This window comes from Phyllosticta capitalensis (assembly GCF_038381095.1).
Source record: "Phyllosticta capitalensis strain CBS 128856 chromosome Unknown BKA78scaffold_5, whole genome shotgun sequence".
In the NCBI taxonomy this organism is placed as follows: Eukaryota; Fungi; Ascomycota; class Dothideomycetes; order Botryosphaeriales; family Phyllostictaceae; genus Phyllosticta; species Phyllosticta capitalensis.
This window is the reverse complement of record NW_027117443.1, coordinates 851,958-874,484: the sequence shown is the minus strand read 5'-3', so window position 1 is coordinate 874,484 and position 22,527 is coordinate 851,958. Positions and strand designations below refer to the sequence as shown.

General features: G+C 55.3%; 8 protein-coding genes across 8 annotated transcripts; 5 read left to right on the top strand and 3 right to left on the bottom strand.

Moving 5' to 3' along the window:
- Positions 1–111: 111 nt before the first annotated feature.
- Positions 112–966, top strand: BKA78DRAFT_369924 (uncharacterized protein; the record flags this gene model as incomplete). The annotated part of the gene is made up of 1 exon (XM_066892668.1): positions 112–966. Exon 1 carries the CDS (start codon positions 280–282, stop codon positions 964–966), a length of 687 nt encoding a protein of 228 aa, XP_066744183.1. The 5' UTR covers positions 112–279.
- A 1,100-nt stretch (positions 967–2,066) lies between these two features.
- BKA78DRAFT_352683 (acyl-CoA N-acyltransferase) lies at positions 2,067–2,776 on the bottom strand (the record flags this gene model as incomplete). Its single annotated transcript, XM_066891404.1, has 2 exons — positions 2,067–2,473; positions 2,608–2,776. The coding sequence occupies 2 exons, from the start codon at positions 2,774–2,776 to the stop codon at positions 2,067–2,069; spliced, it is 576 nt and encodes a 191-aa protein (XP_066744182.1).
- Positions 2,777–3,430: 654 nt separating this feature from the next.
- BKA78DRAFT_369918 (uncharacterized protein) lies at positions 3,431–6,046 on the bottom strand. The gene is made up of 4 exons (XM_066892667.1): positions 5,880–6,046; positions 4,978–5,828; positions 4,779–4,929; positions 3,431–4,728 (listed from the first exon to the last, which is right to left on the bottom strand). Exons 1-4 carry the CDS (start codon positions 6,008–6,010, stop codon positions 3,654–3,656), a joined length of 2,208 nt encoding a protein of 735 aa, XP_066744181.1. The 5' UTR covers positions 6,011–6,046; the 3' UTR covers positions 3,431–3,653.
- Positions 6,047–7,303: 1,257 nt separating this feature from the next.
- BKA78DRAFT_331413 (PQ loop repeat-domain-containing protein) lies at positions 7,304–9,441 on the bottom strand (the record flags this gene model as incomplete). The annotated part of the gene is made up of 4 exons (XM_066889874.1): positions 7,304–7,365; positions 8,414–8,714; positions 8,897–9,329; positions 9,383–9,441. 4 exons carry the CDS (start codon positions 9,439–9,441, stop codon positions 7,304–7,306), a joined length of 855 nt encoding a protein of 284 aa, XP_066744180.1.
- A 709-nt stretch (positions 9,442–10,150) lies between these two features.
- On the top strand, positions 10,151–13,939 carry BKA78DRAFT_352680 (uncharacterized protein; the record flags this gene model as incomplete). The annotated part of the gene is made up of 5 exons (XM_066891403.1): positions 10,151–11,351; positions 11,408–11,676; positions 11,730–11,897; positions 11,949–12,790; positions 12,838–13,939. The coding sequence occupies 5 exons, from the start codon at positions 10,151–10,153 to the stop codon at positions 13,937–13,939; spliced, it is 3,582 nt and encodes a 1,193-aa protein (XP_066744179.1).
- A 347-nt stretch (positions 13,940–14,286) lies between these two features.
- Positions 14,287–16,099, top strand: BKA78DRAFT_132227 (uncharacterized protein). Its single transcript, XM_066882617.1, has one exon. It carries the CDS (start codon positions 14,755–14,757, stop codon positions 15,706–15,708), a length of 954 nt encoding a protein of 317 aa, XP_066744178.1. The 5' UTR covers positions 14,287–14,754; the 3' UTR covers positions 15,709–16,099.
- A 1,473-nt stretch (positions 16,100–17,572) lies between these two features.
- On the top strand, positions 17,573–19,657 carry BKA78DRAFT_313881 (uncharacterized protein). Its single transcript, XM_066888422.1, has one exon. The coding sequence runs from the start codon at positions 17,959–17,961 to the stop codon at positions 19,207–19,209; it is 1,251 nt and encodes a 416-aa protein (XP_066744177.1). The 5' UTR covers positions 17,573–17,958; the 3' UTR covers positions 19,210–19,657.
- BKA78DRAFT_313878 (uncharacterized protein) lies at positions 19,658–22,384 on the top strand. Its single transcript, XM_066888421.1, has one exon. The coding sequence runs from the start codon at positions 19,787–19,789 to the stop codon at positions 21,974–21,976; it is 2,190 nt and encodes a 729-aa protein (XP_066744176.1). The 5' UTR covers positions 19,658–19,786; the 3' UTR covers positions 21,977–22,384.
- The last annotated feature ends 143 nt before the right edge of the window (positions 22,385–22,527 follow it).

Here is a 22,527-nt window from a genome sequence, read left to right as displayed (position 1 = left end):
TTTGAGACAGGCAGTCTCTGCGAGAACCGCTCACATCGAGGGCCGAATTTCGAAGACGCTTTTGCAATATCAGCATCCCGCCGTCATGCTTGACACTCTACGCTTACTTACCAGTCGATCGGTTGAAGCCCGAGTGTAGTACGCGTACGTCGTAGTCGTCCCAAGACGAGCCTTGTTGAGTCGTCATTTCCACGTCCGGTCCGAAATTCTCGCGGCAATCAAGGGAAGAAGGGCAGAAGGGCAGAATTTACCCCCAGCAACCCAACGTATGAAGGCAGAATGAGTATAAAGGTCTCACGATTCCATGCAAAAGCCATGACCTTACTCAGCTTCCAATACGAGGAGAAATCATCTTCAACCACAACAACACGCGTCACCCAACAACAAAACATGTCTTCCCAAAACCAAAGTGACAACCATCCAGGCTCGAGCAGGGACAGGGACCCGCCGCAGGTCCTGGTCCCCGAAGACATGAAATGGCTCATGTACCATGGCCTCTTATCAAATGATGCCAGCAACTGCGGCCCAGGATTCATTCGCGGAGACCGCCAGGCCCTGCGCGACAATTTCGTCTGTTCCTCATACTCCAACCGGCGGGTCTTTTGCGAGCACAGCACCCCAGAGACCATCGACATCCCAAGGTACCTCTACTCATGCGCAACATTGGAGTACCTGGGCTTGAGTGCCAAAGCGGCGGCATATTGTGGGGCTCGCTATGCCTTGGCTGTGGCTGATGGGAGACCTCGTTGCGACGGTGAGGACGCAACTCCTTTCATCGCATTCGCCAAGGACTACTTGCGCAAGCGTAGAGCGCGACTCGAGCAACCCGCACAAGAAGACAAGCGCCGGGTGATGCGGAAAATAGGCTGCTCGAAGGAGCTCATCAAGGCGATAATGACATTCGAGAGCGCGAGTCGGCGTTGTATTGGGTCCTGGATACGGTGGACTTGCGTTGGACGGCTCTAAAGAGCTTGATGGAGAAGTCACGGTTTCGAGCGAGCATAATTGAAAAGTGTGGATGGGTGCCGTTGAACGGAGAGTGCAGCCTCTCAACTGCTAGAGTTCCTGCTAGCAAAGTACCGCGGAAGTTGGCCGACCACGTGCAGCTCTGGAAAGGCGTGGACGAAGACAGCGTGGTGGACTTGTTGTTTCCTGAGGGAATGTGTTCCACCGGAACAATCTTCAGAAGCCATACGTTGCTGACCGAGTCGCCCAACGATTTCAACGGGGCGATATCAGGATACTGCTTCGTGACTGACACGCAAGCTGGATCCAACAGCGATCTGCAGCATCCTCTGGAGTCCTCATCAGCCTCCAGCTTCCCGAGAGCCTGATCACCAAGCTGGACAAAGCCGAGCTGGGGCACTCCGAAAAGGATGATACCTGGGCAAAATTTGTTTGGAGCTGCCGTAGCCAGGCCGATGGCTTCAAACTTTTACCACACGCGGAACAGCTGACCTCAAATCATCTGCTGAAGAAGCAGCTGATTGTGGGGCATATGTCCGGCTGCAGTTCCAGGGAGATTCTGGAGATGGAATCGTACAGAGATATTTCGAAGGAGCATCTGTTCTGCATGCCACACTCCGGGATGGTTGGGATGCAGTACTTCTTCAGCGAGTGGCCAACTGCGTCTCACAGTGGATTCGAGGAGAAGCTGGTCATTTGCGAGAAAACATCATAGGAGCCAGGGAACCACATTCCTGATTCACGTCGCTGGTTTGAGTAGCATTCATCATGCTCGCATGGATCCATAGGAGCAGTCCAATCCAATCTTCTTCGGCGTGCCAAATTTGCCTACTTAATGTCAGTAGGACGACGTGCTATGGCTGACGGGAGTTTCGGGCGTAGTTGTGTTCGCACGCCAATCCTTTGGAATATTTGCAGATGTCCTTATGGCGCAGTTGATGATACTCCCTTCCTGGCAAAGTTCTCCATATCGGCTTCCGTATCCAAAAGCTGAGCCATGAATGTTGAACACCTCCATGCCAAACTCCATCCGCGGCCAAATGCCCTTTTGCAAGCTATCGCTCGATCCGTGATGCTCGTATTCTTTAGCCATCCTCCCACTACCACACCTCCTCGGGGCTAACCCTGATGTCCTCGCCCCCTTCCCTGACATGCTGCCTCTTCTTGTCCCGACTCAAGGGCTTCCGCATGTCAAACGCATCCTCATCGTCGTTGTAGTATTGCACCACGCGGCGGTAGACGCTGTAGCCCATACCCTTGTACAGCTCCTGGGCGACTGTGTTCTCGGCGCGCACGAATAGGTCGACAAACCACGCGTTCTCGGCGTCGCAGGCTTGCTCGAGCAGCTGGGTGAGGCGCGTTGCGTGCCCTTGTCGTCGCGCCCCGGGGCAGATCGTCAGGCAGGTAACATGGCCGTGCCAGGGAAGGTAGTTGGGATTGGGGTTCGTTTCGGGCGAGTATGGCTGCACGGGTGCTGGGTAGGGCGATGATTCAGTCTTGCCCATGACTGAGAGGTGTGGACATCAGCTTTCAAGAGCAGAAACGGCAGATCAGAAGCGTTGCTCGAGGACGGTGCGAAAATCGCCCGAGTATCGCTTCTAGAAGTTCAAAAAGATGGATGGCAAGGCGCACATCACATACTGTAGCCCTCAATCTTCCCATGTGGTCCCTCGATCACCTTGCACAAATGCGGCCATTTGGTCAGGTATTCGAGGTAGAAGCTGACGTTGTACGTCTCGGTGAGCGGGTCCAGGTTGCACTCGTTGAACTTGAGGAGGTCCATGGGAGTCATTGGTCGTATGCTCGCCATTTTGGCGGTTGCGCAGGGGCGGAAGGTTGTTTGGAGAGCGCGTCGCAGGTGATTTTTGGAAGATGCCCAATGACGCTGGCGGGGTGGACACTGCAGCCGGAGCTTGCGTCGGAGTTTACGACACGGCTGGTACACACCCCTGCCATTCGAAAGGGTTCTGAGGGCGCATTTTCACAAACCGTCTGCAACTCATTCACTCGGAGCTACTCAAGTTACCAAGAGAGGGGCAATTGATTTTGATCTTACATAAAATCAAATCCTCAAGGTAGACACCTCCGAATACTAACAGGATTATGGGAGTTTCAGGTAATTATCGATATTAGACTCAAAAGGAGCAGGCGACAAACAGAATGGAAGGCCAAGGCAGAAAAAGAGACAGAGTATATTGAAAAGCGAAACAACGCCTTCAGACTGGGTATGGTATCTCGCTAATCCATCGAAATGCATCAACCGCAACGCCGCTCATCCTTCACCTGTTTTTCCACCACTACCCACTGCCGCACCGATAAAACCAAGACATTGAAATACGAAAGTGACAGAAACCAGGAATTGTCAGCTGAGCCGCTTAGGTGAAAGAGTCGTGCTTGGTCAGCTTCTTTCTGACTCTTCTTAGAGCAGGGACACGAGCATTGGTGGGGACGACGCTTGGGGGGCTGTCTGGAGGCACACCCTCGTGTCCATGCTCATCACCCTCCTCTGTCTCTGGTTCCTCGTAGATGCTGAAGAGATTGTGCATGGACTTCATCGAAGAAGTGCCAGAGATGGCAGAGACGTTGTCAGGAAAAAACTCAGAATCGAAGCCGTCAAAAACATGATTCGACTCAAGCGGTGAAGAAGAAGTAGAAGAAGAAAACTCTGCAAAACAAAAAAGAACGAGTTAGAGCTTGTAAACATCATTACTGTTGATCGATCCGGCAGCAAACGGGCTCGAGGCCCGCCGGTTGCTCACTCTGCTTACTGAGCGAGGTGAGGATTCATAAGGGGACAACTGACCGTCACGCTCGTGGAGTTGACGACCGTTCTCTCCCCGTGGTTCGTGTTCGGCACCGAGTCGATTCGCAGCCGCCACGTCGATAATGTGCGGCGCCTTGCCGTGCGGAGTCGATGCTCTCCTGGAGAAGTTGCGGTTGCCGCCTGGTCCGTCGTAATTCTCCCCGATGATTTCCGCGGGGACTGGAGGAGCGATGCGAACCTTCCTGTCGCTTGAAGCCTTGGATTTGAGGTCGTCGACGAGAATCACGGTCCAAACTCCGACGTCGCCCTTCTGGTTGAACAACGGGGTGCAGTGGATCCAGCGAGGACGTCCTTCGTCGTGAGCGCGGGAGCTGCTAATCCATCGAATTTTGGCCGTCACACTGCGCTTGTCGGCCAGAGCGCCTTCAAGTTCCCTTTGCACCTTTTCGCTGCCGCCAATGTGGTCCATCAAGAGTGACTGAAGCATTCCTGGAACACGAAGACTAGGCGACGTGAAGAGAATCCGGAGAACTGGATGGGGTCGGACCAGCAGGTAATGTTGATAGATACCAGACAGCTTTCCGTTGGATCTGAAGTTTCCAAAAGGCTCCGATGGCTTTGAAAGGGTAGGACTGGGGTCCTTGAGGAGCAGCCTGGGACGTGGGCGAACCGAGGCCGTGTCATCAAGCTCGTCGACGACTTCCTGGTGCATGCGACCGCCATACTTCCGGACGCAATCAAGTTCAGCTTGATTGAACATTTCGCTTAGCTCCTGGAATTCGTCCTTTTCTTCCAGTGGGGACAGCGGAGTTTCTTTGCCTGAAGTCGCCGCCTTTTCTTCCTCCTCAACGATTCTCTTCAAAGCTGGTAGATCCGTACAATCCCTGGCAAGACCGCTCACGTCAACTTGAGATCCGATGAAGTAGCGGACGTTGCCTTTGCTGTCCAGGAGGGGTGCCATCATGAGCAGGTTGAGGAATGTAGAACCGTCGCGACGGCTGTCTATTGTAAGCCATATCCCAATTGGAACATCGATGGAGTTACTTACTAGTTCAACAGGACCTCGTTAATTTCTCTGCCTTCATGGATTGCCTGCCTTAATCTCTCGATACTGTGAGGGTTGGTCCGAGGACCCTGCAAGAATCGACAGTTGCGTCCAATAGCGTAGCTCACTCCGTACTGAGTGACGCGGTGGAATTCTGATAGTTATTAGCTTTGATGCATCCATCTTGGCTGAATGAACGTACCCAGGGACGAGAAGATGATTGGATTGTCCTTCCTAGACGGATCGGTAAGACAGAATGTCTCCGCAAGACCTTCCGAAGCATCTCTCAGGTGTGGAGGTTGGGTGCCTGTAATTCTCATCTGGACACTGGCACTGACTACCTGGGTCCAAATATGCGTAATGTAGGCGGGCAAGTCATCCTTGGCGAGAGTCTCAAATGCTGCATTGGCCTTTTCCTCCAAGACAGCATTCACAGTCGAAGGTGGAGGCTTGCGGGAAAATCCCAAGCCAGGCAACTCCTCCATAGCTTCAGTGACAGCATTGGAGTAACTGATGGCCTTCAGGGCCTTGGTTGCGTCGAGATAGTACACCAGAAGCGGAATTGACTGGGGTCGGGAGTTACTGAGGAAGGAGATGAACTTCTGCAGCAGTTCAGAGTCGTCGAAGATGGCCTCCAAATGTTTCCTCGACACCAGTAATTCCGACCTCTTCTCCAAAGAATACTCCGAACTGGCGATGGCTTCGTCTTGTGGAGACACAAGGTCAAAGTTCCTCGGGTCGTCTTCCATAACCGGCTCGAGCTTGTCCGCCTCGTTTAGCGCTGCTCGTTCCTGCAGAGGAGGCAGCGAGCCAATGGACGAAGCTAGCGTCTCGTATGAAATTACCGAGTCAGCAGACATGGAAACGCGGTCGGGTTCTGGTGTGCTTGGCACAGTCGAATTGCTTGATAGGGATTCCTTGGGTTCGTGAATCTCGGGAATGCGATTCTCCGGGATGGGCATGCTAGAGAGCGTGGAACGAGACGGAGACTCCTTTGGAATCTTTTTGTTCTTGAAGATGAATTTTCCAAGACGCCCTGGCTTCTCCTTGCTGCTGTTGTACTAAAGTCAGGATTGGTTCGCCGTATGAGTTAAGCTGACTTACCTGGACCTCGCAGGAACGTTCAGTCCCGAGCGACTCGGCTCTGGCGAGTTCAGCCTTCTCGGGGTGACCGAAATGTCGGGTGGAGGTGGAGCGCATTCATCATCAGAGCCCATTGAGAAGGTATTCGACATGGTGTGCTGAGGAGGGTCCTCAAAGTCCGCAACGTGGTCCTCAATGTTGGTCGTGGCAAAATCGTGAGCCATTGCGTCCACGTTGAAAGGCGAGCCCTCCGATTTTATAGGCCAGGCAGACTCCGAAATGTCACCCGAAGCTGTCATAGCCTCTCACAAGAAGCAAGACAGTGCTCGAGCTCAGATCCTTTGCAGGAAACTCTGGTCAGCGGTCGTGAGGATTAATCCTTCGCAGATCTGGTCAGAGGCTGACGTCAACCAAGGAGGTGGCCGAACAGGAAACCCGAAATCGAGAGGGACTGGTGTCGTCCAGTAGGTAGTAGTTATTCCTGGAGACACGCACGAGGGAGGATTGATGGAGTCGTATGCAAGGGCGGCGCGCGGACTGAATTTTGAGACACGGGCTGCGGGCAGAACAATATACGTCTGGAGTCCAGTTCTCGGCTCAGCTGCTGTACCCTCGATGACGGTCGCTAGTTGCAAAGGTTCACAATCGCGGGAACCATGAGAAGGTGGCGCGAGGCTACACGATCCGGCCGCGACTGGGTGCCAATAGAGCGTGCAAAAGCGTGGGCCACTAGTTTCCACGGGCGACGTTGCGCAAAGAATTTGTTTTTCCCTTCTTTCTTTTGGAAGACCTTGCAACAAGGCCATGTAAATAGGGAAACGGTTTTGAGCAAAAGAGCAACAGGGCGGAACGGCAGTTGTGCATATGAAGGCGTGGAGACCAGGATGCATCCAGCAGACGCGCGAGACTAATTCAAGGAACACCCAGGGCAGCACAACACTGCAAATCCGATAACTTCTCCATGGCACGTCAAAGCCCGCCATCGCGGTTCGGCTCCTTTTGGCGTTTTGAGATGCGTCGGCCCGCTCAAGCGCCCTTGCCAATCCTGGTACCCCCTCTTGGACCCCTCAACCCCTTGTGCGGCAAACATTACGCTTCCAGAAACTCCTGCCGCTTTGCCAGCATCTTCCTCGATCTGGACAGGAGAGACCACCGTCTCCCTCGTGCGCTGTTGGAGATCATACAAATTCGAAAGCATTTTCGGAGGCTTTGAAAGATGGGCCCATAATATGCAAGCAAGACATGTCCTTTGGCGGCGCCTGGCATGTGGCAGATGCAGCGTTTGCACGCACTGGGCGTTTGTCAACTCCACCTTGTCATTTAATCAGCCACATTAGCGGGCCAGTTGCGTTTAGCGTCATTACTTACAAGCTGAGTGCTTGCGGCTCTTGCCGGTAGTTGAATCTCGCAACCGCTGGGACTCGTCGATCTCGAGATCGCTCTAGTTAACCTTTACGTCGATCAGGATGTTTGTCTCTAATCTCTTCACGCAGTTCTTGGCCCGCCTCTTACATCAATGATCCTCCTGATCTGCGTACTAGGCAGCTTGCAGAGATTCAAACGACTCATGGAAGAGTCGTTTTTCCCCGCAGAGATAAATTGATTTGCCGTGTTCCACGTGGGAGACGCGCCAGTGCAATCAAGTCACCCGAGACAAGCCATGCGATGGAGCGCTCGAAAGGACTCGGAGGTGGCGAGCTCAGATTCCGTCGGCCGCACTCGCTCCACATTTTGCTTCAAAACTTGCGTGGCCCGTTCCGACGATTTCCAGAGTTTGTAGCGTATAGATTGCCTCGTGTACAGAGACGCGACCTCGTGGTTGAAAACAACAACGGAACGCGAAAGCAGCCGGCCAACCCTACTTACTACAGTAGGCGAATTTACCCGGAACCCTTATTCGCTTCATAGACCAGGGACGCGAGATTTCGACATGGGGAAGCGAGCAAAGGTCCTGGCTATTTCCCAGTTACCGTTGACACGGGCATGTCCTTCAACGGCTCACATTGCTTTTGCCGCCGGAACGGGATGCCTGCAGGAAATCCTTCGTGGTCTTTTTTTGCTTGTTTCGGTCTGCTAACCTCTTTTGGATGAGCATGCCTCCCTGGGTCTCAAAACGTTCCTTTTTCTTGCTCCCCAGCCTCTTCTCTTGAAACGAGCGCCTGCATCTGCGTCGGAGGGCAAGAGAAGGCAGCCACGCATTCGTGTCCGCTTCTGTCAGACTGGCTGCGCTCTTGCGATCCAAATCGAGGAAGGCTGGCGCTGTTGGACGAGTCGAGTACAGCTGCACTTGCACCACACTGGCATTTGGGTCATGGAGAGAAACAAGAAAGATTTTGCTGCCCTTAGCGTAGGTTAAGAACGTGCAAATACTCTCAAAGAATCGACATACGTACTCGCAACAGCCACTTTGAACGGGACCAGGACTCTAACCGCAAAATCTCGATGCCATTCATGTTGAGATGTCTAAACCTGCGAGTCGCGCTGCAGCCCACTTGACCGCCTTCTCTCATCGAGCAACGGCCTGCGCTCTGGGTTTTCCTCGTCTCTTGATTGACCTTCCACGATTTTCGTGGCGCCGCGATAAAGTGCATAATGCTGCACCAAGAATATGACGTCGAAGAGGATGGAGACATTGCCAAGGCCAAATTTGACTGGATTCCCTGTAATGCCGGACCAGTCTCCTTCCAGCGCAGAGTCGATGAAAAGCTGCATATTGGAAAGGATGCCGCCAGAGATGTCAAGCAAGATCGTGTCGATGGCCCACCCTACTGTTGACTTGCGCTTGTAATTGATCCAAGCTTGCGGTATGTATTTGACGATTGTGATAAGGAGCTTGACGTAACCAAGAGCATAGATCTGGGGGGCTCTGTTAGCATCTACAGGCTATTGTAAGCCACCAAAGGGTCCAAAGCTTGTTGCAAAAGTTCGCGACACCTGCTCGGCCGCCACAAAGCCTCTTCGCGCACCATTCTTTGTCGACGACCTTTTGCATGCTACGATCTTTTGCGTCAAGCTTCAGTTCCAGCATTTCGACGTACCACGTCAATCCAAGCCCAAGAACTGGGATCGTTGCCGCCATCGCGCCCTCGGACCAGCACGACCACGACCACGACAGCAACGCCCAGCACATTGCCCCAGAAAATGCCCAGTGATGTGCGACTAATCTTTTGGTCCCTCCCCACCTCAAACCCCCAAATGTAGAACTGACTGTATATCACGATGCACACGATGACAGCGTGGAGGGCAAAGACAAAGTCGTTGACCCGAACGGTCGATTCTGGTGCCGAGGGATAGCGGTATGCATACTGTGCACGAATCGTCGGCGAGAAGAGCATGGCACCGGTGGACATGGTGTACGCAGCGAAACCGAGAACGTTCAAGGTGGGAAAGTCGATGCCGAATCCACGAGTGGACTGGCGCCGCCAGTTCAAGATGGGTTGGGGATAGAAGGAGAGGGACCAGCAAAGGAAGCTGGAGCAAAATTCCATCAGCATCGGAGACGCGAAGCCGGAGAGGGAGCATACTAGATCCAACCCAGAAGGGTTGACACGGCTTGCGCGCACAAGACCAGATCCGTAGCCATGGTCGGCGGGCAGTCTTTGAAAGCGCAGAGACTGAGAAGGCCTGGTTGTAGGTTGGTCTTGTCTTATACCATGATAGCAGGGGCTGGGCAGATGATAGGTGCTCCCCACCTAAAAACGCGATCACGTCTGAGACCCGTCAGTAATGGCACACCTCAGCATCCGCATCCAGTGCTATGGCATCATTCCGGGGCACGTGATTGTTGGTGAGCTGGGAGAAAACTTGGCTCTTTGAAATGGGCGCCACGAAAAGCAGCCAACCCCATGAGCGCATCCAAACCAAGGAGCCGCATGGACAAGCAATAGCTCTGGGCGGTGCACGACCGGCGTCGGCAACGGGCGTGGGACTGAGGACGAGCTCGGATCAAGCGTGGGGAAGGCCTGGCGCGGGTGCGAACAGTCCGCGCTCGGGCCACTCGTCTTTCTTGGCATGCCCCGGCAGAAGTACAACCTCACTTCTACCACGATTCAGCTGTTGGACGCGCCAGCCGCCTTCACCACGAGAACACCACAATCCGCGTCCTGATCTCGCTTCTTTGCTGCTCCCTCTATCCCTCGACACATGTCTCGCGCCCAAATCCGCCTTTCAACGCGCTTGCGCAGCCGGTAGCTTGGCACCCGTCCGTCCACTCCTTGCGCCTCCACCCGCGCAACTTGGTTGGGGCCTCATCGCGCCAAACGCGAGCAAACGATTATCCCCGACGAGCAACAATGGCCGTCCCATCAGAGACTCCCAGCAGGCGCAATCAGCGCGGCCCTGGTAGGCCGCCGCGCACCAACGACCCTTCCACAACACCAGCCGCGCAGGCCTCCGCCCCGCTCAAGAGACCCAAATACATACCCGGAGGACCAGGTGGTGGAGGTCGCTACATTGATCCCGACACTGGCGAAGAAATTCCAAAGGAAATTGCCATCCCAATGTTGAAGGCTGCAGGGAAGAGGCACAGTGCTCCACGACCGCGTCCCACCCGTACTCCAGCCACCACCGGACGAAAAAACTCCGTCGATTTAGCCTCACCATCCAGGACATACACACGCTCGCGGCGAGACAGACCCGTCGCAGGACCACGTTCAAGCTCGGCATCCGCTGCGGCGGCGGCTGTTGCTCAAAATGATGGATACAAGCCTAGAGAGGAGCGGGGTTGGGAGGAGTTTCATCCAGATCTTGACATAGAGGCGCCCTTCATCGTGTTTGCGGCAGCAGAAGTGGATGGAATCACACCTCCACCGACGAAACCAGCGACACCGTCTGCCAATGTTGATCACACCGAACGTCCGATGTCGGCTGGCGACGACATTGGCTTTCCCAACGGCATCGTGGCGTCCAAAGCAGATGAGTCGGCTGTGATTGACCCGGAGGAGGAGATTGTGCATGCAGCCGCATCCATAATACAACCCAACACCCCAGCGACGGTGAAGAGGCGTCCTGGAAGGCCACCGAGACGTCCAGGCTCGATGCTGACAGGACTTGGCTCACCACCTGCCCCGAGGATTGAACCGCTGCCAACAAAAGACAAGCGCGAGAAGTTGAGCCTCCCGAAGCCGGCGTATCGTACAATCGACACATTCTCGCACTATGAGCAAGATCCGTCAGCCCAGATAAATTATGTCGATCGCACAATGGCCAGTGTTGGATACCAGGAGAGCGACATGTTCTTGCGCCCCGAGAAGCGCTTGATCCGCATGGTGGATGGGTATCTGGAAGATGACCTGGACCTTGCTCTAGCTGTGGAAGGTGAAGGACATGGGCATCCCGTCGGCCGGGTCGAATATGACATGGATGAACAAGACGATCGCTGGCTGGAAGCTTATAATGGACAAAGACGAGAAGAGCAGGTGGAGGCTGTCAAACCTGCCATTTTCGAGATAACCATGACGCAGATTGAGAAGGAATGGCACGCCCTGGAGAAAAGTAAGTTTGTCGCTGGTCGGCTGCGGTGGATCGTTACTAACTCGGCTGCGTCCCAGGAATCCCCAAGCCAAATCCGAAGCCCCCACAAACCCACCGTCCCAGGTCAAGCTCGGCGGCTGCTGTGAATGGGGAATCGGCCGGAGCTGGCGAGGAGCAAGACACAAAATGCTCCGTGTGCGACGACGGTGACTGCGAAAACACAAACGCGATTGTCTTTTGCGACGGTTGTGATTTGGCAGTGCATCAAGAGTGCTACGGCGTTCCTTTCATACCTGAAGGCCAATGGCTTTGCCGAAAATGCCAGCTGATCGGCCGAGGAACACCCGTAAGTGACCTCATGCTCCGGCACCTGTCGTGTACTTTGCTAATCATAGTCAGACGTGCATATTCTGCCCCAATGTCGACGGCGCTTTCAAGCAGACAACAAATCAGAGATGGTCACATCTGCTTTGCGCAATATGGATCCCCGAAGTGTCTTTGGGCAACACCACATTTATGGAACCCGTCATGGACGTGGAAAAGGTCCCCAAGCAAAGGTGGAAGCTCGTAAGTTGACCTCCACTTGTCCCACTTGCCAATTAGTCTAACAGTGCGTAGCAATGTTACATTTGTGAGCAGAAGATGGGAGCATGTATCCAGTGTGGCAACAAGAATTGCTACTCCGCTTTCCATGTCACTTGCGCCAGAAGGGCGAAGCTCTTCCTTCGCATGAAATCCGCTCATGGCGGCCCTGCCAGCATTGACGCTAGCGTTCTCAAGGCATTCTGTCACAGGCACGTTCCCAGTGACTGGAGACGCGAGAACGACGTCGAAAACGCTACCCGCGACGCCATGCATTTCTACCGACAAACGATGAAGGGCAGGCGTTGGACCGAAAACCAAAAGTCCATTCCGGCGAATAGCTCTGCCGGTGCCATAGGCTTCTACGATGACGATGACGAGTCGACGCAGGTCCCTGGGAGCAACAAGAGGAAACGCGGTCAGTCTACCAAGAACGTCTGGAGGCTTCCCTCAGGTGCACCGATTGTGCCTCACGTTGTGTTTGATAAAGTTGAGAATTCTCTGGTTCGGTTCAACATTCGCAAACGAAAAGAGTACGTCGCCGAGGCCTGCAAGTACTGGACGCTGAAAAGGGAAGCCCGTCGTGGTGCTGCGCTTCTCAAGAGACTGCAGTTGCAAATGGAGACGTTTTCGTCCATGGAAATCACCAGACGCAACTTTGTCGGCATGGGCGCTGCCGGTCGACCAAGGCTGCATCGGCGGATCGAATTTGCAGAGTTGCTCGAGAAGGAGATGGAGAAGGTCAAAGACTTGTGCCGAGACGTCAAACAGAGGGAGGCGAGCAAGCTGGACGACGTCTCTGTGCTGCGGACGATTGTGGACACTGTCTATTTTCCTCTTTCACCACTGCTATGGCCAATATTGGAAAAGGCTCAAAAGTGAGTCTAGCTTATGATCTTTCATAATTTCGACTAACAAAAGGCAGTCTCGACTCGAAGGGAGTCTTCAAGGATGGTCTTGATGCCATAGAACGCAAGCTTGACGAGCGGTTCTATACCTCTGTTTCTACCTTCTCGGCTGACATTGGCGCCGTCTTCCGCTCGGTCGCGGGCCTGGACACGGTGTCTGATGCTCGCGAAGCGCATGAACAGCTCAATGATGGTGGGACAGCACATAGCCTGCTAACGCCAGAGCAAAAGGACAAGAAAAAGCTTGCAAAGCGGATTGTCAAAGCAATCCACGGCCCTCTAGAGGATGCGACCCGCAAAGAGGGTCAGCTCGCCGGTAAGCCCTTTGAGAAGGAGCTGCAGGAGCTTGAGGCATTGCTAGAAAGCAGCGTCCCCTCTCGACCAGAATCGGCATTGGCTGCTGTCGATGGCGGTAGTGACGATGAGGCAGAAAATCCCGACGAAATGCAAGACGTCAAGATGACCGACGCGCCAGTCGAGAGTCAAGCAAATGGCAACCCGCAGACAAACGGCGTCTCGCATGGACCTAACGGCACAAACGAAGAAACCGATGCCACGGGGCAGGCGAAAGATGAGGCCGGTCACGATGGCAACTCGGTCGACGCAGCCATCAAACAACAGCTGCAAGTTGAACAGCAGCCAGTGGCTACAGGGACCAGCAAAGAGGAGCCAGGAACAGCGGCGCCAGCCGCAGGAGAAAGGCAGGGTAGTGTTGGCACAGCTCCAGCCCTCTCCCTTTCTGGCAGCACACATCCTTCCACTTCGCACCCTGACCCGCTAACACCTCCAAGGTCCGAGGGAGATCTCCTAGCACCGTTGGCGCAGGGCGGCATCCCCTGGTATGTTCAGAGCTTTGACCCGCATGGCACAACAATCCACGAAGAACGATGGCTCGGCCGAGAAGTTGTGCGGGGCATGAGCGAGGAGTTGAGCGAGATTGGGGACGATGTGCTCGACGGAATGCAGGAAGAGATGCAGTGCGGGATAGACGAGGATATGGGCGAAGCGTCGGCGGTGGAGCCGAACGCAACAGAGGAGGACCCAGAGGTTGCTGCCAAGGCAAAGAAGAGTGCTGCGCGACAACGGGCGCGCAGAAGAGCGCGCAATAATTACTGGTGAAGTAGTTCGACTTGTTCTGGGATGGGGATTTCTACACGGCGTTCTGGAGGCGACCACAGCGCGCTGTATACCATTGTTTTATTCGCTTTGATCTTGATTGGGGTCTCCAAGGACATTCATAGTGAGACATGAAGGCTGGAGGGATTCAAGGCGTTGGGCGTCATGATGACAGCAGAATGGCCATGATTGTAGGATTTTAGCTACTAGATAGCGATTCATCAGGGTCGCCAGGAACAATTGTTGTGCAAAGAGTGACAACCGGACGTCGGCAGATGCAGTGTTGTGATTGGCTGGGGCGCAGCAGTCGACTTGCCGCTCACACGCGCTGAAGCCGCCGCCTTGGACCACACCCTTCCTTCGTGTCCTTCCGCTGCTGATTCTTTCCTCTGCACCTTACCTTCCCTTCTACCCGGCCAGCGCGTCGCGTTCAGCAACCATCTCCTCTCCCAATTGTTTCTTCACTCTCTTCTTCACTTTCTTCTTCGCTTCACGCTCGACGCTGAGCGCACGCTCCTCATAAGGACTAGCGCCCGCCGCCCGTCTCTCGTCGCAACCTTGTTTGCCTGGCCGTTTTCAGCTTCTGCTCACCACCTCCAAATCCTCGACCACCACTCCTCGACACTCCCATACCCTCTCTGCACCATGTCAACCATGGAATACGAGACTGAGCCACGTGGTGGCTACGACGGTACCTCTCTACCAGCTGCTTGACAGCCCCGACATCTCGCAGCAGCACCTCTGACCCATGGATCCAACAGACGAGCCTCGCGTCTACGACCGTGAGCGCAGCCGCTCTCCTCGCATCGACCGCCGCGATGATGATCTCCGCGATCGCAGCGCCTCGCCTGGTGCGCGCGACCGCATGGTTAACCGGTATCTGCGCGCACACCTTTCCTGCCTTGCTTGATCTGAAGCTGACACTTTTTTGTCGTAGTGGCCCGCCTGTTGACCACAAGCCGCGCGACGACGACGATGACGAGGGCGCCATCAACCCTGGCTCGAATCTCTTCGTCACCGGCATCCACCCCAGTCTCTCCGAGGAGGAGATTACCCGTCTCTTTGAGAAGTACGGCGAGGTTGAGAAGTGCAACATCATGCGCGACCCTCACTCGAAGGAATCTCGCGGCTTCGGTTTCGTGAAGATGGTTACACCTGATCAGGCCGATGCAGCCAAGGAGGGTCTGCAGGGCGAGGTCATCGAGGGCCGCACTCTCAGCATCGAGAAGGCTCGTCGTGCTCGTCCCAGGACGCCCACTCCGGGCAAGTACTACGGACCTCCCAAGCGCGGTATGAGCCACTACCACAACTACTCTCGCGGCGGATTTCGCAACAGCAATCCCGCCTTCAACAACTTCGACATGCTAACGCATACACAAGACTTCCGTGGTGGCCGTGGTGGCCGCTTCTCGGACCGCTACGACGACAGGCGCGGCGGATACGGTGGCCGTCGCGGCGACGACCACTACTCCCGCGGCTCTCGCTACGGCGGAGGAGACTACTACGACCGCGGCTACACTGGAGGCAGTGGTCGTGACTACTACGAGCAGCGTGGCTTCTCTCGTCGCGACCGCGATTACGGCCCGCCTCGTGGCGTCGACCGCTACGCGTCTGGAGGAGGACGTGACGACCGCTACGGACGTGATGATCGCCGCGGTGGCCCGCGCTACCACGACCGCGAAGGCGCCTACGGAGCTCCTCCCGAGGAGGCGTACGGTGGTGGAAGCAGGGCTTATGACGACCGTGGTGACGATGGCTACTCTCGCTGGTGAAGACGCTTTACTGATTCTGCCAGAACCCATGCGCGAGTAGAGTAGCTGAAGACTTTGACGTCTGACGTTCACACGCTCTGCTCCCTCCAACGGCTCGGAGCCCGTCACGATTGCTGCGTCTTCTTCTTGCTGCTGTATTACTTGCGTCCGGCCCTTTTGCTCCTTTTCCCTCCCGGCGTCAAAATCACAGTCAACGGCAAGCTCTTGGTCGATTTTCCTCTGGGCCACGGCAGTTACACTTTCAAAAGCATTGTGCTTTTCAGATCGAACTCTATCACGGCAGCTAGGACGAAGGGACCCCCATCATGGTTATGGTATGACTCGGATTAGCGGAACACGTCGCCAAATGCCAACCTCTAATGGTCTCAGCTTCCGGTTGACGTTTTCGGTGGATTTCCTTTGACAGAGAACGGCTACGGCTACATGCGGCAAACTCAAAATCTGCTTTTAATCGAAATGGTGACGAAAAAAATCTGGATCTTCTCCTCTCGCCTGGAGCAGTTCTCCTCTCCCGACAGTTATTGTACTATTACTCCCTTTTCTACACGACATTGGCGATGCTCGACAAAAGATCCTCGTAATTCACCAAACAACATTTTGCGTGCACCCACGTCTCTGCGGAGCTTCGCCACCACTGGGCGACAAGTTAGTGGTGCATCGCCACGGGCACGAGCGCCCTTAACCGGTTGTCGACTCATCCTCCCGCTTGGACGAACAGGCCTTGTGCAAAACTCTCAATAGAGTTTCGACCAGATCGCCAGCTCACTTTACCTCGGGCGACATGCCGCCGTGCCTTAACGTAACACCCGTAGACAACTATTCGCTCTCAGATGATGCAGGCTGCAGTATCCCGGCCCAAACGGTGACTGCGAGACAACTCAGCGACCAATGCAACTTTGCGCCAAGTGCAACACAACAGCCAGTGACGACTATTCGTTGGACTTGCAGGAGAAAAAACAATCCAGGTCTTGTTTCCACCATCGACTTGTATAGTGCCGCGCCTTGCAGCTGCCAGGCCGCGACGGCCCGCTGCACATTTGTCTCCCGTCCCGCCACGGTAAGTCTGACAGCAATGGGAGCATGTGCATTCCTAGGAGCGGTAAGTGCTTTCTTTTCCAATTGCGTCTCTGCGTGCCGAAAGGCGATCTCTGACTTTGTTCAACACACGGGTTTTCAATGTCAAGTTTCTTTTTCATCTCTCGTCTTTTGCCGTTCACTTTCAGTCTCCTCAACGTCTCAATCTACAATGGTTAACCCATTCCCACTTTGGGGCTACCGCCAAAGAGCAACGCGACTTTTTTCCAACGAAAGCTGTCGGCTTGTTGGACGAGTCCAAGCACAAATTCCGCGCATGACAAGATGTTGGACGACATGGTGCAGGGAGCTTAGTTTGTACAGTGGCCGGACAATTGCTTGCTTCAGCTGCAAAGGGCCTGCCACGCAACGGATCTACAAATGACGCAGATCTGGGCAGGAACGGACAGCATCAAGAAGGTCTTTGTCTGAGCATGCAATAGCCAACTAGCGCACATTTTTCGCAGTGCGACAGGTAAAATGAAGACAAACATTGACAAGAACCCTGCCAAGAAGCCGTGTTTTCCCTGGGTGTTTGTTTGCACCCTTGCACGCGCAACGCGCAACGCGCAGCAAACAATGATGCAGCGCGCCAGGAAGAGCAGTGGTTGCAGCTCCTACCAGCTAACTAACCACCGGGGCCAGGGAGACTTGTCACGACGGGCAGCACAGGGCTGGCTTGGTGAGTAAGCGGGCCGCGCAAGCTGGCGGGGAATGGTGGCCGTTTGGTGGTCCGTGGTAAACTGAGCCAAAGCTTGATCACTGGAACCCATGCGCTCGGTGCCGCCAGCAGTCCTCTCGTCCAACTCTCCGCAACTCCTCCGCAGCCCGCCAGAACCTCTCTGCTTTGACGCCGCTGTCCGTCACCCTCGCCGTCGACTCGCCCAGTGTCTTTAGCCGTGTGTCCAACAAAATTCCAGCAATGTCTCCCCCGGTTTGAATTCTTCCCTACGAAACATTGCGTCATCAACGTTAGGTACAAATTGGTATGACGATTTCTGGTACCCAACGGCCCCTCCAAACGTTGAGCCGGTCGAGGGGTAGGGTAGCCAGACACGACGCCTGCCCGCTAACCAACGCTCCGATAGTGTGCAAACTGTATGCCTACTCCGCCTTCGACACTCAACATCTAATCGCGTCGCTCCTTTCGAACCCCCCCATGGTCCCCTACTGGCCATGCTGAACCCGCGACAACTACTACCGCTTTTGGCCATCGCCGCGACCGGCTTCTTTTGCTTCTTGTACTACAGTACCAACATTCAGCAAGCATGGCGAGGACTGCCACAAGTCATTGGGATGGGAGATGCAATAAAAGATGAAGCCAAGGCCTCTCCCGAAGCATCACCAACAGGCGCAGCAACCGCTGCAAATCCAACACCCACCAAGTGGAAATCAATTCCGCATTTCGAGCACGGCATAGGGAAGCCAATTGATTTCAATTTCACAAAGGTCTTGGTGATACCGCGCAAGTCCGATGAGGAGGTGGATTGGATCCACGACTTTTTGCCCGAGTACCAAACCGCAGTTTATGTCGTCGACAACTCACGCGCACCGTTGCATCCACCCAAGAACAAGGGCCACGAAGTCATGGTCTACCTCAGCTGGATCATTGACAACTACGAAAAACTCCCCGACGTCGCCATGTTTATGCACGCGCATCGCTGGACGTGGCACAACAACGAGCTCCTCGACTTGGACGCTGTCGAGATTGTCAAGCGCCTTAATCCCAACAGGGTCATGCGGGAGGGTTATGTGAATCTGCGCTGTCACTGGGACCCGGGATGCCCTGATTGGATGCACCCTGGGGAGATGGAGGACGACAAGGCAAAGCACGAACAAAAGCTGCTTGCCAAAGCGTGGAGCGAGCTCTTCCCGATGGACCCGATCCCAAACGTTCTCGCCCAGCCGTGTTGCTCGCAGTTCGCCGTGAGTAGCGAGCGGATCCGCGCCATTCCGCTCCAACGCTTCGTATCGTATCGCGATTGGCTCCTGCGAACACCCCTCCCCGACTCTTTATCCGGCCGCATCTGGGAGTACATTTGGCAGTACGTGTTTACGGGCGAAAACGTGATTTGCCCCAACGAGCACGTCTGCTACTGCGATGGCTATGGCGTTTGCTTTGAGACGCATGATCACTTCAGCAAGTGGAAGGAGGACAAGTTCAACATGCGGGGCTGGGAATACGAGCTGTGGGACTGGCACGACAAGGAGGAGCTCGTCCACAAGGCCATGGTGAATGGAGAGTATGAGACGCTGGCCGAAGAAGATTTGCCGGAGCCCGGACGAGACAAGTGGTTGGAGCAGACGATTTACAGACTCAAGCTCGACCTGGCAAAACGGCGAGACGAAGCGATTGAGAGGGGAAATGACCCTAGGTTTCGAGCAGAAATCGCGGGCAGAGAGTGGCATGAGGGAGACTGGTTTTGAATTGCACGAATCACGGCATGGCGTTTACGGAGGAATGCGTGTGTTTTTGCGGGAAGGATACTTGATTCGGCGCTTTTATAATCACATATAGACGGGGGATACTTGGTTGACTCTCTGCCAGGCGTTGTGCAGGCAGAATTTGGAGGTACTGTATAGGGATCCGGCGGAACCTTGAACAAACCATGGCACATTTCTGGAAGAAAATCAGCAAGCCTATTGATTGGCATGGCTGCATATTTTGAGCGTGGTTGGCCAGGTTCGGCAGCGGGGATGAAGCCAAAGCATGCCAGGGATGGGGCTCGGCGCTTGCCGAGAGCATTGGGTGCAAAATATACAAACACGCGCAACAAATACCTTTGCCATACAGTACGCGGCGGCTTGCGCATGCACAGCACACAACGTAGCAAGCAGCTCTCCATGTAGCGCGCGCTGTAATGCCATTTCGACTACGTCCTTGCTCCGCTTTGCTGCTAATGCCTCCCTCAGTCTTGTCGCAGCTCTCCCTCTTGCCTTTTCGTCCACCCTGACGCGCTCAACACCTGGCCAAAATCCCAGCGCGCATCCTCAGCTGGCCTACATGACTTCCGCCCCGCTCACCACCAACAACCCCTCCACTGCCGCGGCCAGCGCCCCCGACAGCCTGACCGATGGGGACACTTCCGACACGTATTCCAGGCTGCTGGAGGAGAGGATGAGGGACGTCGCACAAGAAGCCACCGCTCATGCCATGGCCAACACCTCTACCCCGGCCGTCATGGACGCCTTTAAGAACGGCGTGCCTCCATCTGCGTCGGCGCAGTCAGATCAAGGAAACATGGCCGAATTGCTCGAGGCCGCGGCCAAGGCCACCTCCAGGGCCACGTCCGAGTCGCAGCGCTGGAGCAATGCGACAGGCCACGGTTTGCGCAAGGTCGCAGGACACCAGAATCTGAGGGGTTCGGCCATGGAAGAAGACGGCCACAATGGCGCTGGGCTCAAGCGCAAGCGCACGCCAGACGGGGCGACAGATGAGCAAGAAGAAATGGGCGGCGACGACTACAGCACTGGAGCTCCCTCTCCGAGCAAGCGCACCAAGGTTGCGCCCTTTGCAGAAGGCCAGATGCACGCCAACACCCCGGCAGCTCAGTCCTCGATGAGCATTGATACGCCTTCTCCTCAGCATAGCGTCGCTACACCGACACAAAGCCTTGGGATGACGGATGTACGCGCCGCAGTCGGCGTCCATTCAGCCGCCGCGCTGTTTCGCCAGACCCCAACAGACTCGAGGAAGAAGTACACACGACCACCCATGCACAAGCTGTTTTCGGATCTCCAGCTCACGCCCGAAAATTTTGTGCGGCTGCAGGCTTGCGCAAAGAGCTACATGCTGGACGATGGCCACCCAGAGCGCCAGGAGTGCGTGGGCAACCGCGGCAAAGGCGATGCAGACATGGTCAAGCTGCGACTCTTCAACTGTGCTCGCGACTTTTTGAATGGAGGCGTTGGAGAGCGCTTCTTTGGCCCTTATGTTCCTACGCCGACAGAGTACGACACCATCGACGGGAAGCCGGTGGCACCAGACAGGAAATGGATTTGGCCGCGGGACGCAAACAAGATTGTCAGTCTGGTGACGCCGTTGCTGCGGCGCATGGTTACAAATGAGAGGCAAAGACAGTACGCGCAAGAGACGAGAAAGGGCGGCGGCAAGAAGCAGGACATGGCGCCGCGCGACGGCTCGCAAGAGGCTTCATCTGAGAGAGTAGCGACGGAGACGGCAGAACAAAGAGTGCAATCACAACCGTTGCTTGACCACTCTCTCTATCACCACCAAAGGAGCCCTCTCGCGCACTCTTCGCCCTACCGGTCGCTTCTATCGCCACAGAAGCAGGACCAGCAGTCGCTACCTCAGGAGAACTATCCGCAATTTGTTCAAGCACAACATGCACAGTCCCAGGCGCCGCATAGTGCATTTATCCAACCGACCATGTACGAGGCTTCATCTGCCAGGCAAAGGACTCCCAGCGTGGCCCGCCAGCCCCTTTCACCTCGAGGCCGTTCCTCTCCTCAATCATCCCCACACTTGGCCAGCAGCACACCAAACCAACAACAACAACAACACGGGCCGACCACGCCTGCGTCCGCTATTCCCTCAAGCTCCCAGGCAGCACCCATCTCACTACCTACAACGACAACGACAACATACCCACCGCCTCGCCCTTCCGAGAATGTCATCCAGATCCTCATAACCAGGAACAACACGAAGCTCGCACCGCGCATCGACCTGCCCAGCTTCCCCAGCACACCGCACCACACGATGCCTCTATCACAGCTCCGCGGTATAGTAGGTGAAGAGGTCAGGGCTCTGGTCCGCAGCGGCGTGGTGCTGGGATTGGAGCACGAAGCCGGCGACGGTGGATCGACAGGGGCCAAGACGGACGCGGAGACGGCAGAAGAATCAGCGAGAGCAAGGGCTGGATCTGGGACCGGGGCCGGCGATCACAACCGCGAGGAGAATGCCGACGGCCATGGCAACAACAACACCACCACGCCGCAGGAGCATGACAGCAACCCCGATACCTCGACAGCAGAACCTCCCTCCGCCTCCTCCCCTCACAAAGCCCCGCCGCCTGTCCTCCTCCCTCCGCGCTACGAACTCCGTGCCCTGACTGGTCGCGGGCTGCTGCTCGTCGAGACGGAGCGCGACTGGCAGGGCATCTTGGCCGAAGTGGCGACGGCGGCGTGGATGGAGGGCGCGGTCCGGGTCGTTGCCGAGGTGCTTCCTGTATAGAGACGAAACACTGACAAGGAGAAAGAGAAGAACAAGAAGAGCATGGAACGAAAAGAAGTCGTCCGGCGCGATATTGGTTTTTGCTTTGGCGAGTTCATGGGGGGCTCCGGCGTTTACATTGGGCGGTATACTGGGAACTGGCGCAACGCATGAAATGGATTGGGCGGCGAAGGCGTTATCGACATGTGCATGTAAGATACCTTTTTACCACACGTTTTGCGCATTTCGACGGGGGCAACAGCGGACACGGACTGAGGGACGGCGTAAAAAATGGTAAGAGATGGGGTGGGCAGGGCGGCCGCTCTGGCGCACATGCTTTGGGTGGGGTGTTTTTGTTTTTGTTTTTTGGGTTCGGGCTTGAGCGGACGAGGTATTTGAAAAATGTTCAAAACAAAGCTGTTTGCTGCTGTTGCTGTTTGCTGTCTGGGACTACTACTCTGTCTTCGTGTTCTATGCGGTTGCTGGTGTCTTGTTCGCGTGTTGCTGTTGCCGATGGATGGACCACGAGGATTTGATTGCCCCCCCCCCCCCCCTGCCCCTGTCCCCCCGAC